Source organism: Chelonoidis abingdonii, chromosome 6 (genome assembly GCF_003597395.2).
Source record: "Chelonoidis abingdonii isolate Lonesome George chromosome 6, CheloAbing_2.0, whole genome shotgun sequence".
Taxonomy (NCBI): Eukaryota; Metazoa; Chordata; order Testudines; family Testudinidae; genus Chelonoidis; species Chelonoidis abingdonii.
In genome coordinates this window covers 129,969,354-129,988,356 of record NC_133774.1, presented here as the reverse complement: position 1 = coordinate 129,988,356, position 19,003 = coordinate 129,969,354, and the positions used below count along the sequence as shown (strand labels likewise).

At 44.0% G+C, this 19,003-nt stretch overlaps 1 protein-coding gene across 1 annotated transcript in view; it reads left to right on the top strand.

Annotated features, from left to right (window-relative positions):
* Positions 1-7,265: 7,265 nt before the first annotated feature.
* The window catches only part of DCAF10 (DDB1 and CUL4 associated factor 10), a 30,504-nt gene continuing 18,766 nt past the window's right edge, over positions 7,266-19,003 (top strand). The window contains exons 1-4 of the mRNA XM_032778135.2: positions 7,266-7,456; positions 13,675-13,872; positions 14,353-14,555; positions 17,478-17,588. Coding sequence (XP_032634026.2) covers positions 7,266-7,456; positions 13,675-13,872; positions 14,353-14,555; positions 17,478-17,588 — 703 coding nt within the window. The remainder of the gene's footprint in view (positions 7,457-13,674; positions 13,873-14,352; positions 14,556-17,477; positions 17,589-19,003) is intronic.

Genomic DNA, 19,003 nt, shown 5'->3' with positions numbered 1-19,003 from the left:
CGACAATTCCGGCAGGACCGGGCTTACAGCTCCATCCAGCCCGACGATCTGCGTGTACCTCCACAGCCGCACGCACGCGCCGTCTTCAACCTGGAAGTACTCGCCTGGCGGTTAGGCCCAGGCCGGCCCGGGCCCCTGTCCGCCACCCACGTCCCATTTCCCTCCCCATAGCTTTCCGGCCGATCCCTCACACACACTCCCTTTCCTCCCTCTTAGGCCCGGACCCACTCCCAGCCCAATCTCCCGCCCCCCCCCCCCCACACACTGTGTCTGGCCCCATCACTCCAGTCCAAGTCTCCCGCCCCCCCCCCACACACTGTTAGTCTGGCCCCATCCCTCCAGCCCAGTTCCTCCCCCACACTCCACACACTGTGTCTGGCCCCGATCCCTCCAGGCCGAATCCTTTCCCCCACAACACGTGCTCTGGCCCATCCCTCCAGCCAATCCTCCCGCCCCACACACACACTGTGTCTGCGCCCATCCCTCACCCAATCCTCCCCGCCCCCCCCCCACACACACTGTGTTCTGGCCCATCCCTCAGTCCAATCCTTCCCCCACACACACACTGTCTAGCCCAATCCTCCAGCACAGTCCTCCCCGCCCCCCCCCACACTGTGTCTGGCCCCATCCTCCAGCCCAATCACTCCCCCCAACACGACACTGTTGTCTGGAACACCCTCCAGCCCAGTCCTCTCCGCCCCCCCCACACTCGTGTCTGCCCCTCCCTCCAGCCATCCTCCCCGCCCCCCACACCACTTGTAGTCTGCCCATCCACTCAGCCCATCCTCCCCGCCCCCCCCCCCCCCAACACTGTGTCTGCCCCAGTCCCTCCAGCCCAGTCCTCCGCCGCCCCCCCCCCCCCCACACACTGTGTCTGGCCCCATCCCTCCAGCCCAATCCTCCCCCCCCCACAACACCACTGTGTCTGGCCCCATTCTGCAGCCAGTCTCCCGCCCCCCCACCACACCTGTGTCTGGCCCAATTCCTCCAGCCGTCTCCCGCCCCCCCCCACACACTGTGTCTGGCCCCATCCCTCCAGTCCAGTTCCTCCCCGCCCCCCCACACTGTTTCTGGCCCCATCCCGTCCAGCCCGTCCTCCCCCGCCCCCCCCCCCCCAACACGTGTGTTCCCCATCCCTCCACCCAGTCCTCCCCGCCCCCCCACACACTTTGTCTGGCCCATCCCAGCCCAGTCCTCCCCGCCCCCACCCACACCACTGTGTCTGCCCATCCCTCCAGCCCAGTCCTCCGCCCCCCCACACACTGTGTCTGCCCATTCTCCAGCGCCAATTCCTCCGCCCCCCCCCCACACCTGTCGTCTGGCCCCCATACCTCCAGCCCAATCCTCCCCGCCCCCCCCCCCCCCCACAAACACACTTGTGCTGGCCGCCAGCCCTCGCAGCCCAATCCTCCCCCCCAACACCACCTGCTGTTGCCCCCTATCTCCGCCAATCCTCCCGCCCCGCCCCCCTCAACACTGTTGTCTGGTCCATCCCTCCAGCCAATCTCCCCCCAAACACACTGTGTTTGGCCCTCCCTCCAGCCCAATCCCCCCCCACACACACTGTGTCTGGACACCATCCTCCAGCCCAATCCTCCCGCACCCCCCACACACTGGTCGGCCCATCCCCAGCCCAATCCTCCCCCCCCCCCACCACTTGTCTGAGCCCCATCCCTCAGCCCAAATCCTCCGCCCCACTCCCAACAGTGTCTGCCCATCCCTCCACCCAAATTTCCCCGCCCCCCGCCCCACACCCCACACACACACTGTCTGGCCCCATCCCTTCCCCCCACGCCCCAATCCTTCCCCACACCTCCCTATGCTCAGCCCCCTCCTTCCCACCTGGACCTTCACCGCGACAGGGACCCTGTCACCTCCCCTCTCCGGGGAGCCCCCACCCCCACATCAGTAAGAGAGTGACCCATCTGAATACGCGCCCTTCTGCAGAAAGACTTCTTCCCATTCAAGTGGGGGACTGTGGCAGGGGACCCTGCTGGGGTATAGTCAGGTATCTCCCACCCCCTCACCTGGACAGGTAGGAGACTGCCGGGACCCACTGAGATACTCCCACCCTGACATTCCCTGGGGGAGGGACCCCCTGAAATCCCTTGGGGGTACAACAGACCTCTGTACCCACCATGGGCAACCAGTGGAAATGATCTGCTCCCTGGGGGAGCCCACAGAGACACTCCCATTTCTGGGACAGAGGACTCTTGGCTCTGATGGAGATAGAGGGTGTCTGCCATGTGGGGAATCGGGTGCTGATGAGCCTGTCTCTGCACCCCCATGTGGGCCTGATTGGGTTTGGGATGATGCTTAGGTCACACTATATGCCAGAGAACTGAAGGGTGGGTACCACTGTTGTACTCAGCTGCAAGAATAGCTATCATGATCACAGGATGGACATTAATTGATTGGGGGGGCGGGCAGAAATAAAGGGCCAAAATCCACTCAAAAAGCACTTAGAGGAGCAGAATGTTTTTCATCGGTTGAACTGTCTCTCCAACCAGTTGGAGGCTTAATACAATTACAATTAATAGTCTTAGGATCTCAAGGAAATTGATTGAGGTCAGTAAGTATCACTAGCCCTTTTCCCCAGTGGGGAAATTGAAGGAGAGTGAATTGCACAAGGTCATGCAATAAAGCTGTGAACAGAACTTGAGTTTTCCACCTCCTAATCCTCTGTCTCATCTGCTGGACTTACGTGATAGCAGAGGATAAAGGTACTGGTAGCTACAACTTAAGATCTTTGGGGAAAGTCACTAACAAGAAGCTGGTAATATTGGCAGCTGCAAGATGACAGGAGATATCCTGTGAATGGTTTAACTGGGTAACAGGCTGCAAAAAGTAGGAAAAACAGCCAGTTTAGTAATGGGGTCCCTCAGGGACTAGCACCAGTGGTCAGTACTGGACCTTAAACAAGAGTAGATAGTGAGGTGACTAACAAAATCATCCGCAACTTTTGCCAAGATTTAGGAAGGGGTTGTGAAAAATTTCCTGCTCAACCTAGCTGCACAGAGTAACTGGGCAGTATGATGGCAGATGCAAGTCATAGAAAACAATTCGGTATTCAGTGGTGAGTAAAAAAGGTGGCTTAGATGTTTGGCTGTATTTAGGAGGAAATAAAGAATAATATCATCAAGTTTACATAATGTTTTCCGTATAGCCTCACCTTGAATAGTGCATTCAGTCTCTCTCCTAAACCTCTCGAAAGCAATGAATGGGAAAGGCCAATTGGATAATACGGGAACCAAGAGGGTGCCCGTTCAAACTATTAAATCAACTACTGAAACCAGTATATTTAAAATATATCTAATTCTGTGGAATTTAGGTTATTAGATTAAACAGTGATTAGACATGTGTATAAACAATAGCATTCGTGGATATGCTATTTTAAAAGAAAGCAACAAAGTATTCTTTCAGGGCATATATAATCTCTTAATGATTTGGGGTAGGAAAAAAGTCTTCCTCATCAACCATGGGGTAGTAAAGTAGGTACTGAGACTAGACTGACTCTTGGTCTGTCATTGAATGATAATAGCTGTAGGCACTCCTAGGCAGAGTGTTAAAAGTTAAATCGTGTATTGTTTCCTGATTTGACAAACCTGTTCCAGTTTCATTTGCTGTTCTGAAAGTTTAACCAGTACAAATCCAATATCAGTGTGAGAGTGCATTATTAAAGTGGATGTTTTGTTGTTTGGCTGAAGAGAGAATGACTCTATAGGTCCTGCCCACTGATGTGTGAGAGAATAAGGAACTGAGCAGATGCCGATAGAGATGCTGTCGAGATTTGTAGGCCAAAAAGTTGTGACCACTTTTTGCTTGCAAAGTCCTTGTTGTTCAGTATGGTAATTTCATCAAATCCTTTAAAAAGATTTCTACATTCACAAAGTGGGGTGTGTTCATGTTGCTGGTGAGGAAATTCAGTAAGGAAATAAATCTGTGTAATGCTTTGAAGAGTTGATTTTTTTTAAAAAAAGCTACACTGTCAAGGCTTAACTATACAATGACACTGTATTGAGACCAAAGATTTTCTGTTAAGGCTGAATCCTGTTTGCCTTACATATGCAAATAGTACCACTGATTTTAGTGGAACTTGTGAATAAGTAAGATGAGCACAGTTTGGCCCAGGGAGTGGCATGGTATGTAAACGGTTAGAATTCTCTTGTAAAACTAACAAGCTACTGGAGAAAACTTTGAACCTCTTAGATTGAACCATCGCTTTAATGACTACCTGCGCCATGTTTGAACCAATGGGCATCTGGGTTACAAGATCTAGTTCAAGGTCTGGGACTTGCTGTGTTCACTTTTGTGCCAAGAAGATAGTGCTAGGCTGGGGGCGACCAGTGTCAGTTCTAAGATTTGACCTTGGGAGACCCGCCAGGACTACAAACAAATGACTTGAGTCACTGGAAAGCTGTGGCTCTCCACTCTCCAGCAATGTAAAGCATTTGCTTAGAACTGCAGCAGTCTGATGACAGTGGACTATGCAGTCGTGATCTGATTACTGTCTTGTTGCTTTTTCCACTTCCATTGACACTAGTAGAAGATACGTTACCAACAGTGAGCACTCAGTAACAACAGTAGGAAGCATTTATGGAGGATTAAACTAGTGCTGTTTTGTGTGAGAAGTTTTCTTACACTGGGACTTCTGCCCTGGCATAGCTACAGTGAAGCATCACTGCAACCTCTTAGTGTAGATGTGCTGCACGGGTGTAAAAAGCCACTTGCCAGTGTAGCTACCTCAGTACAGAAGTACCCAGTTAGGCCTTGTCTATAATACCTTTACACATCCGATGATCCTGGGCTGATTTTGGAACCAAATTGACACTTGGCGCAAGTTAGCAGGCACAGGCCTGCTGTAACTTAGGCTAGCTAGAACATTCCCTATGGGATCATTCTGCTGGGTGAGGATTTGGTGGAGCACATTTTATTCTTGGATGAAATACCCCATTGCATCACTCTACACCCCTCAAAACTCCTCGTATGCTGGGGAAATCCTTAGCTTCCCGTTTAGGGCAGCTTTAACATCAGTTTGTTTAGCTCTAGTGATGCAAAGTAAGCTTAGTGATGCAAAGCAAGCTAAGTAATGCTCATCATCTGACTCAGCGACACTCAGCTGATTTTAAAACCATAAATGTCTTTTGGTAGTGAAATGGGATACCCTTGGTTAATACAGAACCAGACTTCCCCAAAAGATTTGCTTTCCTGGTATTGTCTGTGAATGTGCCCTGGAAAGGATCTTAGATTCTCAGGTTCTGAGAACAACTTCTGACAATTGTTAACATGAGTGAACAGGTGCACCTAGGCCACTCTTCACTGCATTTACAGCAGGATAATTAACAGGCGCTAGCTATCTCTCTGTAAAATCCTAATAGAGACACAGCTTTGTAGTTTTTATTGCAAGGTGCGTCTCCGTGAGGTGAACGGGATGTTGATCTTGCCTACGTACGTTATGGTAAAAGCTACCTGTACCTTACCTCCACTAGGATTGTACAGTGAGATAGCTAACCCACATTAGTTTTAACCTGCTGTAAATAACTACCTTTTGGCTGTGAAGGCACCCTTAGCCACAGCTAATGACAAGTGACACATTTGCAAATAATCGTTCCTCTGACTTCTACCAGTATTTTTCAACTTTTAAGATTTAGTAACCCACATCAGCTTTATTTTCTTCTAAAGTTTTAGCAATAAATCGTTGAGTCCTAAAATAGCTAAGTATTTTGGAGCAGAATTTGGGAATCATTCAGAATTTTAAAAGTGTGGGTTTTTTTCCCTTATGCAGAGAGAAGTTTAGCAGAGCTCCTGGAATGGTCAGATTATCCTTAAATGGCACTCCACTTGAATTTTTTAAAATTAGTCAGGTTAAAGGAATTCTGCTTTCTGACAGAGCACTCTTTAAATAGTGTATCCTGAATGTTTTCTTTCCACTAACTTCAGTGGGCTTTGGATCAGGCCCTAAGTGAGCTGCTACCCAATTCAAAATTATTACGGAGAAAGGAATGAGCTGTTACGATTCAAAGCAAATTAATTTGACTTTCAGAAACAGCTGCCTGAAATGAAGTAATTATCTGGTTTGGTTAGTACTGCTAAATGTCAAATATTTACTGGTCGAGTGCTGATTATGGAACACCTTCATGTGTATTAGTTTGAAATGATCCAAACACATCCTTTACAACTGGCAGGGTGGTGACACATAACCCAGATTCTAGAGTTCTCACGTGTGTTTCAAATGTACTTATTAAGTACTGCTACTGTCCATTGCATGTGTATTAGAGGTTTCTGTCTGAGGATCTCAACACATGAATTAGTAAAGCTTCTCAGTGCCCTCCTGAGAGACGTATTCCCATTGTATAGCTAGAGGAAGATTGTTAAATGCCCACAGTCACACAGGAAATCTGTGATAGAAGTGAGGAATAGAACCCATATCTGCACTACTACTCTTCATCCTTCTTTTCCTGTCCTTATTACAGCCAATAATCCTTAACCAATCAGTGCACACTTTCCCACCTAGGAACCCCTAGGTTAGAATATAAAGTACTGTACTGATAGGGCAAAGTACCCTTAAAGACCACTGTAAAACAATACTAAAATATACCTAATTGTGTCATCAAATGTTTTGAAGTAACATTATAGTTCAGTAGCTATAAAAGAACCACACTGCATATAAAACACGCTGAATTTAAAAGATCATGTGGTCTGTCCAGTAAATACACCAGCTGTGCATCAGTGTATGCCAACAGCCAGGCTGTGAAGGAGGTAGAATCTTTCGGAATAGGTAGTAGAGTAATTTGACTTGGTAAATGAGTAAGCAGTAGACCAGGGGTCAGCAACCTTCCAGAAGTGGTGTGCTGAGTCTTTGTTTGTTCACTCTAATTTAAGGTTTCACGTGCCAGTAATGCATTTTAATGTTTTTAGAAGGTCTCTTTCTATAAGTCTCTAATATATAACTATAACTAAACTATTGTTGTGTGTAAAGTAAATAAGGGTTTTTAAAAGGTTCAAGAATTTCATTTAAAATTAAATTAAAATGCAGAGCCCTCCGACCGGCGGCTGGGACCTGGGCAGTGTGAAGGCCACTGAAAATCAGCTTGTGAGCCGCCTTTGGCACGCGTGCGATAGGTTGCCTATGCCTGCAGTAGACCAATTTCCACTGTTCAGTCATGAAGTAGGAAGGGTTTGAGAAAAGATAACTGTACAAAGCCAATTGGAACAGTATCCATCTGTGGAGTGTGTCCATTTAGCAATAAAACAGAGATGAATCAATGACAACAACTGTAATGGTTACTTTGCAGCCTTCATTTCTCCTTACTAACTGCAAGATACCTCTTTTGCTTTTCAGGTCAGTGCTAACTGTTGCTTGTGAACAGACTGAAGTCCTGCTTTTTGACCCCATATCTTCAAAGCACATCAAAACTCTCTCTGAAGCTCATGAGGACTGTGTAAATAATATCAGGTTAGTATTATGGGAAACAAAATCAAACTTTCAATAAATAGAACTCCAACATTTTTCCTAACTGTATGTGTTAATGTGTTCATGATGCTGTAGTGATATACAGATCAGTCCTCTGCTGTTCTGTGCTTTTTGTCTTGTGAACAGACAATGTGGTATAACTGTATCAGTTACCATACTGCAGTTTGTGTGTGGGGAGAAAGTTGATGGATGATTTTACAATTAAGTGAGCACGCAAGGCAATACTGAACATGTACGTACAACGCACCTTTGTCCCGTTAAATCTCAGGTTGGAACGAGTATAGCTAGAAGAAGGCATGTTACCGGAGGCAATGTAGTATAGTGGATACGGGCCTGCACTGTGCACCAGGAGACCTGGGTTCTAGTCCCAGCTCTGCCACTGCTTTACTGTGTGTTCTTGAGCAAGTCACTTTTCCCCTTCAACACTTTGTCTGTTTTTACTGTGAGTAAGCACCTTCTTCCGTCTTTCCTAGAGGTGGGGATCGGACAACTCCCACTCTGAGGTGACTTTGAAAGATGGGCCAGTATGAGATATGGTGGGAAAAGGGCAAGGACTGAGCTTCTCAACATGGGACTGACCTTCCTGCTAGAGCCCTTCACTCTTGTCTTTTATTTGCCTCCAGTTTATAGGTATCTGATGTATTGTCAACTCTGCTTTTGCTTTTAGAGATCCCACCCGCTGTAAATGCTCATTCTGGTACCCTGCCCTCCTTTATATGGTAAATTTCCAAACCTGGGGTTCTTAAAATATTCTATTCCTGAAAAGTGACTGAGTAAAGATGGCTAATGAGGTTCTGGGTTCTGTATCTCAATGATTTTCTTATCAGATGTGCTCAGTTCACAACTAAACCTGGGGTGATTTAACCTGCCAGCCCTACAAATGCAACATGAGCTCGGAGTCGAGCTGAATTCTTTCCTCTTCACACAGCAATAAATCAGACCAAGTATACCCTCAGTGTGCAGCCCAGTTACCCAAGAGATCTCTGGATGATAATGCAGCAGAAGTAATTTTTTTTTTTTAATGTGTAAAGATAACTGACTGGAACTGAGTTAATCTGCAAGGAAGGTTAGAATTAAGCTTCCTCACCCATAGCTACGTTGGCCAGCTAGAGCTACACTGGAAAGGACCCTGGTTATTTGGTCATGTCCTCCTTGAGTGAAAAGGTGCCATTTTTACATCGTTACTGAGCAATGTAGAACTGGTTTCTAATTTGAAAAATACAACATGTTGCCAGTGTTTTATCACCATTCTTTTTCAGTGGCTTGGGGTTCTTGACTTGCTGCAGCCTCAGGAGCTTTCTCTCCCCTTAAAGCTAATCCCTGCTGCATTGTCTTTATTTACTCTGGATCTGTTTAATCATTTCAAGCATCTCCCTTACAACGCTTTCATCTGCACAGTCTTGTCCTTTTCCTCTGTGCTGAAGCAAAGCAAGCTCATAATTTTAATGCCAGAAGAGATCACTGTCATCTAGGTGGACTTGCATTGTATAGGTCATAGACTATCACCCAGTGAGCCCAACAAACTTGTGGTTGAAGCAGAGTGCATATTTTTAGGAAGAATCTTGATTTAAAGACTTCCAGTGATGGAGAATCTGCCACTTCCCTTTTTAAGCTGTCCCATTGGCTAATTACTCTTACTGTTTAAAAAAACAGTCACACTTTATTTCCAGTTTGAATTTTTCTAGCTTCAGCTTCCAAGCCCGGGCTCTTGTTCTGCTAGATTAAAGAACATTCTGGTATTGGCTGTCTCCTCCCTGTGTATACCTGTAGACTGTGATCTAGTCAAGTCATGGCTCTGATCCAGGAGTTTTGTCTGAAGGCCAGAGATTATCAGGATAAAGAAATATCACCTGATAGCATTACGTGCTTAATTTGACCGTAATAATCTGACTAGACCATCCAGTCTTACACCACTCCCATTTCAAAGTCATCTTACTTGACAGAAGGTAAAGTGCCTGTTTTTTTTTTTCCAGTGTGTCTCCTCACTAAATAATGGAGAGCCACCATACTCGTTTACAGCAGACGTTGGGTGGTGTACTACACACTTGCATCCCTCTATACACATCTGCCTCGTTTCGTGCATAGGTTAGTCAGTGTGCAGAGAATGAAGTATGGGGACAGCATATTGAATGGTCAGGATCCTCAGGGTGGGTAAAGATCATGGTTTTCTTAAAGATTTTTTAATCATTTCTTTTTTAAATATAGTTTTACGTTGAATTTTTTTATTTACATGTTAGTTCTTTAATTCCTGTTTTGTAGTCTTAAATTACTAAAGCTGGTATACTCATTTTAGTTAGCATCCTTTCAGACGTCGCACAGACTTTTTTTCTTCTAAGAACTTTTGCACTTAAAATCTTTGTCCATGCTGAAAAAGAAAAATCTGGGGCCTCACTGGCATATTTACTCTGTGACCAACCCAAAATCAGACATAAAACTGATATGCAAATACTTGTAAATATAGCACAGGCTAACACCACCTTCCTAAATATTGAACTCCCATAAACCAAGAAAGCTGAAATGCTTTGATCAGGTTATGCTACTTCATCAGGATTTGCAACCTGAAGTCAGTGGGATTTAGGATTTTTGAAAAAATCCCACTTTTACATGCCTAAATACAGATTTAGGAGCCTAGGCCCTCCTTTTGGAAACTGTGGCCAGTGTATTAGTTAATAACTGTTAAATGGGTTGGAAGTCTAAATAACTTTTTCACTGTTAACGTGGAGCAATTTTGTTTTCAGGTGACAGATTTTGACGCTAATGCTTTCAATAATGATATCCCTGATGCTGCAGGCACTTATGCACATGCTTAACTTTACGTACATTGATAGTCCCACTGAAGCCATTGGGGCAAATCATGTGGGTAAAGTTGTTTATCTTAAGCATTTGCAGGATCCAGACCTTGACTTTCAATATGCTGTGTTTTGCCTCCAGCAGTTTTGTGACATTGCAGTGACATTTAGTAAAACAGTACTTATACATTACTTCACTTTAAATTTTAATCTAAAGTTGCAGTAGCACAAATTTTTAGTTTTACAAAGCCTCAAACCTGATTTAAATCAATGACTTTTTAGAAAAAATCCAGTGGCTTAAATCACCTTGACTTTATATTATTGCACCCTGAAAATAACTAAATATTTAATTGCCATGTTCACTGTTCAGTCCAGCCTGTGCACTGAGTGAGGCGGGGGTCCTGTGCAGGAAAAGTGTGCTGATGTCATTAAAGACTTATCATAATTCAGATGAACAAAGGGGTGGAGTTCCAGCTGGGCAGGCATGCCTTGGCTCTTGAGTGCTTCACTACACAACTCAATCTTTTAGTGCAGACTTTTTGGTATGGAATTATTTAAGATTTTAAATTTCTTTTTGGAGAGAAGTGATAAGGAGGGGATGAAATTGTAGGACCAAATAGGGAGAGGTTGGAGGAAGATGAGGAGAAAGGCCAAGACACCAGAAGAGTGAGGTTAGCAGAAGTTAGTGATTGGAGAAAGGTGAGAGGAAGGTAGACCTGACCTCCTATGATGAAAGCCTAAGAGCAAATTGCACAAGTCTGTCTCACCCATGTTACCGTTTTTTAAAATCTGTGTTCAATCCTGTACAGAGCTCCCTCTGCTGGCTCTTGTAGCCACGGTGAGCAATATTCCCAGAGTTGTACTGTCTTCATGCTGGTGCCTGCAGTAGGCAGTGAAGGAAACTACAGGCAAAACCAGTAGGGACTGAAGTGTTCGCATTCAAGATTCTGGGGATCTTACGAACACTCTGGATAAATAAAAAGAAACCAAGCCAAAACCTCTGTAGTGTCTTTAAACATTTTCATGAGTCGCAGTAGAAAGGAAATACTAAGCTAGGAGGATAAAAGTGATATTTCACTATATCATGATCAGCTCTTCGCTGGACTAACTCTCCGGTATTGTTGAAAGGCATCTTTATAAGCTTCTCTGCCAATTTTGGCCAGATTTTCAGAAATTCTTGTAATCAAGATAGTAATGCAATTACCCTGGGTGTCAGAGTACAAACCGCTCAGATTTAGTTAGTTGTGTGGCAGCGCTTCTGAAAATTTGACTACCATTAACTTTCTTCAGTCACCAAAACTTTGAAACAATCTGCTTTGTCAGTAATATTAATAGGTCACAATGAGGTGAGGTCTCCTTGTGCTTGGGTCAAAATCCCTTACTAATTTACTTGGCTATTTAAGTGACAGTGGTGTGCTGTATAAAACCCCAAGGAGTTTGTGACTTAGCTAGAAAATATTTCAGGCATAAAATGCACTGGCTAGCCCAGCAAGATGAGTCCCTTTTACAGTGGGACAGAGTTTAATAATGGGCTCATATTGGTAGGCTTCACAGAAAACGTGTTCTGTTTTTTTTCAAAGGAGGGATTTGAATGGAGGGAAGCTAGTGATATTGTCCAGCAGGGATGGAAGGGACAGCATGGGAGAAACAGTCAAAGGAAGTGGTAAGGAGTGAGGGGCAAAAAGAGTGAAGAACAGTACCATTTCATCTCAGTTCAGTGAAACCTACTAGAATCTTGTGCTATCTAAAGCATGAAGACGAGGATTTCTGTATCTTTCAGCACTCTGCCTGCTGACGAAAGTGGAGCTGTTCTGAAACCACAGTGAAGGCTGGAGGTCTAAATAAAGTCCAACAGCCTTGAGAATATCCCTCTAATAAAGAGGCTTCCCAATTTCTTACTAACGGCGGTCTGAAAGCTGGCTGGTGACGTGATGCTAATTTCTAGCTTCCACCTGCTAAACTGTACTAAAATGCTGTTAAAAATACAGTCAATCCTTTCCTCTCATCTTCCATGTGAGCAATTGCTTTAGCTGCCACAGGGATGACAGGCTATACAGTACAGTGTTGGGTGCCTCTCTCTCTCTCTCTCTCTCTCTCTATATATATATATATAATCTATAAAGAAAGAAATGACTATTTTGATAGTTAGTTAAGACATTTATTTTATTCCCCTGCACAAAAAGTATTTGGGGGTGGGCGGGAGATCAATGGCACCAGTGCTACCTGAGACACATTTTGGGCCCCTTTCCTGTTTCAGTGGCAAGCCTCATAAATCAAATAAACACTTACTGCACATCTTCTATGGCAGTTTGGCTTGCAGTGGATTCATTCCATACGTCTATTAAAAGGCCAACCATTATGCTGCAATCTGCTAAAGATGTGGTAGCAAGTAGTGGGACATGGAGGGACTTGGGGGGGCGGGGGTGTCATTGCACTCAAAGCACATGTACAGCGCTGTGGCCGTGTGTGCTAATGGATGTATAAACAGACTCATCTCAAATCGGAGCAGGGGGTGGCAATACATCTGTGTTTGGCATTGGCATGACCATTACTGGAATGCTATATCCCGCTTTGGTGCCCACAATTCAAGAAGGCTGTTGATAAATTGGAGAGGGTTCAGAGAAGAACCACAAGAATGATTTACAGAATGGAAAACATCTTGTAGTGAGAGACTCTAAAAGCTCAATCTCTTTTGCTTAATAAAGAGTAGGTTAAGGGGTGACTCGATTAGTCTGTAAGTATCTCTGTGGGTAACAGAAATTTGAAGATGGACTCTTCAGGCTAGTGCACACAGGTATAACAAGATCCAATGGCTAGAAGTTAAAGCTAAACAACTTCAGACTGGATATAAGGCGTACATTTTAAACAATGAGGGTAATTAAACATTGGAACAACTTATCAAGCATTGGGGTGGATTCTCAATCACTGGAAATCTCTAAAACCAAGTCTAGATGCTTTTCTAAAATATATGGCTGGTTCAAACAGGAATTCATTCAGGAAAGGCCTGTGGCATGTTCAGACTAGGTGATTACAATGGTCCCTTCTGGCCTGATAATCTATGAAAACCACCAATGGGACATCCCTGAGACAGTCTTTAAGATGTGGTCCATGCTATGAAGAAATATTGCCCTCCCCTGCTCTATTTCCATAGATCTTGTTAGCTGCTCTCTTTAGTTTGTCCCTGGCGATGGAATATGAAACTGATACTTACATTTTGGCCACAAAAAGAGTGGTAAGATTCACATCTCTAAATTGTCTGCTGCTACAAACTATCAGTCCTTTGTGTGTAGCTTTAATTTTATAAATCATAATTCCCAGTTCAGGAATAACTAAGTCTGAAACACCTTAGACACACAAGGCAGACAAGACTGTGCTTGCTTTACAATATTTAACTCTCTGTCAACTTCACAGGTTTCTGGATAATCGACTGTTTGCAACTTGCTCTGATGACACTACGATAGCACTTTGGGATCTGAGAAAGCTAAACACAAAAGTGTGCACTTTACATGGTCACACGAGTTGGGTGAAGAACATTGAATATGACACGAATACCAGACTACTAGTAACATCAGGCTTTGATGGCAATGTGATCATATGGGACACCAACAGGTATGTGAATATGGGTTATGTATGGTCATTAAATATATTAACTGTGGTAGGCTCTTTTAAAATAGTTACATTCATCTTGGATGAAACTCTATTGCTCTGAATGGAAATTTAATACATTCTTAAATTCTGTCACTGATTGCTCATCAGCCAGTGGTGACAATCAAGAATTAGGACTGCCTTATTGGGATGAAGATCTAGCAACTCAAAGGAGGCTCTGTAGGTCAGATTGAAACAAAGCTGAAGATGTGCTATATCAGTCTAGAAATACAAGTGTGCACGTTGCGGTTTCCCACCTCCCATTTAAAGTCTAGTTTAAATGAGATCCAAAAGAGAGTGTATAAATGGTGAATGAGTCAGTGGGACACAGAGGGCTCAGCACTTTGAAAATCAGCTCATGTGTTTATGAATTGACCTGTGACTTTAGGCTTCTGTTTTTGCCAATCTTGGCCTTAATCATCTCTCTCATTTTGCACTGTCCAGGTGCACCGAAGAAGGGTGTCCTCACAAGAAGTTTTTTCACACCCGTTTTCTCATGCGGATGAGGCTGACACCAGACTGTTCAAAAATGTTGATCTCCACCTCCTCTGGTTATCTTCTGATTTTGCACGATCTTGATTTAACCAAGTCCTTAGAGGTTGGCAGCTATCCAATATTAAGAGCCAGAAGAACTACGTCAAGTTCAGGTGAATTCTTGTTAGTAAAAATCTGTACACTGTGATTGGTTTGATATAGGTGTTTGTATACTGTTCCCTTAGGCCTGGTCTACACTGCTGCGGGGGGATTGACCTAAGATACGCAACTTCCGCTACGAGAATAGTGTAGCTGAAGTCGATGTATCTTAAGTTGACTTACCTCAGGTCCTCACTGCGAGGGGGCAACTGCCGCCGCTCCCCTGTCAACTCTGCTTCTGCCTCTCGCCACGGTGCAGTACAGGGGTTGATGGCAGAGCGATCGGGGGATCAATTTATTGCGTCTACACTAGATAACATAAGAACATAACATAAGGGGACAAGGGGATCCAGTGGACATAGTGTACTTAGATTTCCAGAAAGTCTTTGACAAGGTCCCTCACCAAAGGCTGTTACGTAAATTAAGCTGTCATGGGATAAAAGGGAAGGTCCTTTCATGGATTGAGAACTGGTTAAAAGACAGGGAACAAAGGGTAGGAATTAATGGTAAATTCTCAGAATTGAGAGGGGTAACTAGTGGTGTTCCCCAAGGGTCAGTCCTAGGACCAATGAGAGGAAACTGTCAGGCTGCTTCCCCAAGGCTAGTCCTAGGACCAATCCTATTCATTATTTCTTATAAATATTCTGGAGAAAGGGGTGGTAAACAGTAGGTGGCAAAGTGTTGCAGATGATACTTAAACTACTCCAGGGATAGTGTAAGACCAAAGCAGATTGTGAAGAACTTCAAAAAGATCTCACAAAACTAAGGTGATTGGGCAACAAGAATTGGCTAAGATGAATTTAATGTGGATTAAATGTTAAGTAATGGCATCATTGGAAAAAATAACCCCAACTATGCCATACAATTATGATGGGTGGGCTAATTTAGCTACAGTGAAGTCAGGAAATATAGATCTTTGGTGTTCATCGTGGGATAGTTCTCTGAAGAATGTCCACGCAGTGCGCAGAGGCGGTCAAAAAAGCAAACAGGAAAACGTATAGGAATCAGTTAAAAAAGGGGAATAGAGTAATAAGACTGAGAATTATATTATTGCCCTATATTATAAATCCATTGGCACGCCCACATCTTTTGAATACTGTGCAGTACATTTGTTGTTGTCTCCGGGTTACCTCAAAAAAGATATTCTAGCACTAGAAAAGGTTCAGAAAAAGCGAGAACTAAAATGAATTTTAGCGTTTGCAGAGAGGGGTTGCCCAATATGACAGAAAGATTATAAGCAGGCTAGGCACTCTCTTCAGTCTTGGAAAGACGGACCGAGACATAAGGTGGGATATGAATAGAGTGTCTATATCAAAATTCCGTGAAGTGATGTGGACGAAAGCGCGATACACAGAATTTAGTGGTTTACTTATGTCCATAATTACAAGAACTAGGGTGTCACCAAATGAAATTAATAACGTAGCCCAGCATGGTTATTAAAACAAATAAAAGGAAGTTCTTTTCACAACATGCGCACATTGTCAATCTTTGGGAACTCCCTTATTCCTGCAGGAGGTTGTGAAGGCTGCCGAACTGATTAACAGTGGTTTAAAAGGGAACTGGAAAAATTTGGAACTATAACAATGTTTAAAAGAGAACTGGATAAATTCATGGTGGCTAAGTCCATAAATGGCTATTATCCAGGATGGGTAAGGAATGGTGTCCCTAGCTTCTGTTCGTCAGAGGATGGAGATGGATGGCAGGAGAGAGATCACTTGATCGTTGTCTGTTAGGTTCACTCCCTCTGGGGCACCTGGCATTGGCCACTGTTGGTAGACAGATACTGGGCTAGATGGACCTTTGGTCTGACCCAGTACGGCTGTTCTTATGTTCTTATGTAGACAGCACTAGATGAGTCAAACAACAACATTTTTCCACTGCCCAAGCTACTGGCTCTTGCGGAGGAGGCTTGCCAGTGCTGATTGGGAATCCCTCCTGTTGGTGTAGGTAATGTCTACTCTGAAGTGTTGCTAGCATTTGAACTGTAGGTAAGCCTTAACAGAATACCGCCAGAGTGCTCAAACGTGAAATAACTAATTTGAGAGACTATTTCCTATTGGACTGTAACATGGGTGCTGTGGAATACTTAGTAGCAGGATCCAGAGAACTCAGCAACAGGAAATTGTGTGGTTCGTGGTTCATTTCGCCACACTGCAAGAACTTAATGAAATAGTCCCCAGAATTACTCTGCACCTCCCTTCCTGTTTTGTGTCAGTCACTTTTGTCTTAGCAGAGTTACTATAAGCTGCTCAGTGATCAAGACAAGGTAACATGCAGTGCTGTTCTGAAAAGGGACTTTATAAATGGCATAATGGGACTTCATGTTCTTACCTAGAAAATTTGCTGTAGTTATTAGTGAATGGAGCAGATTTTTTCTGATTGCGATCTGCCATTCATACAGACCCTGAATCCAAGTTGAATTTTGTTGTTTGAGTCATCAGCCCCAGTGGCAAAGATGCTGCAGGTCAGGCCCTGACCTCAGTTACACCTGTGCAGCCTCAGTCTAAATGGAGCTGCACAGATGTGACTGAGGGACCTTTCAGCATCCATTACTGCAGAAGCATGAGCAGGAGAGAACCAAACTCCTGATTCTTAGACCTCAGGTTGAGTTTGTAATGCTGGCAGTTAGTTTACTTGTATCAGACGCGAACATGGACCCATAATGCTACTTCTAGGGTTGTTTTTCAGAGCAGAGTCGCACTTCAAATTGAAAAGTGTGCACTGAACACTAGCTCATTTTGGGTTAGAATTAGTGGTTTAGTGCTCAGTTGTTTGTGGTTTAAGGCATTTCTTGGGAAAGCTCTGTCTTCATTAGAGAGACACATTTGATTAGGGCTGTGCTAGTCTGCATTCACAGGAGGTTAAAATGAGATGCATACAAAGCAAAAGAGCTTATCCCATCTGTCAGATTTACATGGCTGCTACTCTGGTTTCAGACACGACAGCTACCAGTTCATCTGGTCCTAGAGCCGTGGGTTCGCCATGTCACCAGAATGATTCCAGTCCATTGTCCGAGAAACACATGTCACGACCCTCCCAACGAGAAGGTATGTTAAGACTAGAATAAAACGCATAGGTTCTTATGTGTGAGTGGGTCCAGTGTGTAGCCAAAATGTAAAAGTGAATAAATAGTGTGTACTTTTTTAAGTTTTATATACTTTCCTATCTCTTATTGCTTAGACTACTTTAAAAATCTCACTAGGTTTTCCACAAATTCAGTACTGTATCATCACAATATATAGAATAGTGGTGTCCGGAGTTCTAATTTTGTTGCTTTCAGATTTTAAAAGAGAAACAAGACACTTGTTTTATGTTAATGCATAATATGTGGACAAATGGATGAGAGTCCAGAGGGGAGAGACCAAAAAAAAGATGTTTAGAAAACATGATGTATGAGGAAAGGTTGAAAGAATTGGTATGTTTAGCCTAGAGAAAAGGCTGAGGGAGAACAGAAGCCTTCAAGTATGTAAAAGGTTGTTATAAAGATCAGTTGTTCTCCACTGAAGGAAAGACAAGAAGTAATTGACTTAATCTGCAGCAAGGAAGATTTAGGTTAGACATTAGGAAAAACTTCCTGACTCTAAGGATATGTAAGCACTGGAACCAAGGGAGGTTATCGAATTCCAGTCTTTGGCGATTTTTAAGAAGGTTAGCAAAAACCTGTCAGGGATGATCTGCCTCAGTGCAGGGGACTGGACTAGATGACAGATCGAGGTCCCTTCCAGTCCTTCATTTCTATGATTCTGTGACATAAGCACCTTTATGCATATGATGAAATCACAATTATTTTTTGATTGTGCAGTATTTCTCAGTGCTGCTTATTCATCAGAGTAGTTGGGGCATTTATGCCACAATTGCTAGAGGAAGAAATACAGCTTCTTTTAGTAAATGGAAGCAGTTTTGAAAGAGTTTACACTTGGAAAAGTGATGGTGTAAAAATAACACCATCTTACTCAGTAGAACTACTCCCCGCTGCTTGTATGTTCAGTTTCTTCTGATTGCTTTAGTGACAGGAAAAAAAAACATTTACTGCTTCTCTTGACTATGCTGAGCCAACCCAGTGAATTGAGACAGATTCTATTCGTCCTTGGGCATCAACAGAATTGGCCATGAAATTCCAGTTACAGGGCAAGTTGTAGACCTCTACAAACGTATTAGAGTGGGAGAGACGTAGGGTGGCTTCATGCTTCGCACACTGGACTGGGATGCAGAAGAGTCACTGCTCTGACAGAGACATTGTGTGACCTTGGGCAAGCCACTAAATCTTTGTGTGTAGGGCAGGAGGGCCATGAGAGGTTATCTAGTCCAGCCTCCTTTCTCCATTCCCATCCCACACTGAGGCAGAACCAGGTATCCCTGACAGGTGTTTGTCCAACCTGCTCTTAAAACCTCCCATGATGGGGATTCCACAGCTTCCCTTGGTAACCTATGCCAGTGCTTAATTATCTTTAATTAGAAAGTT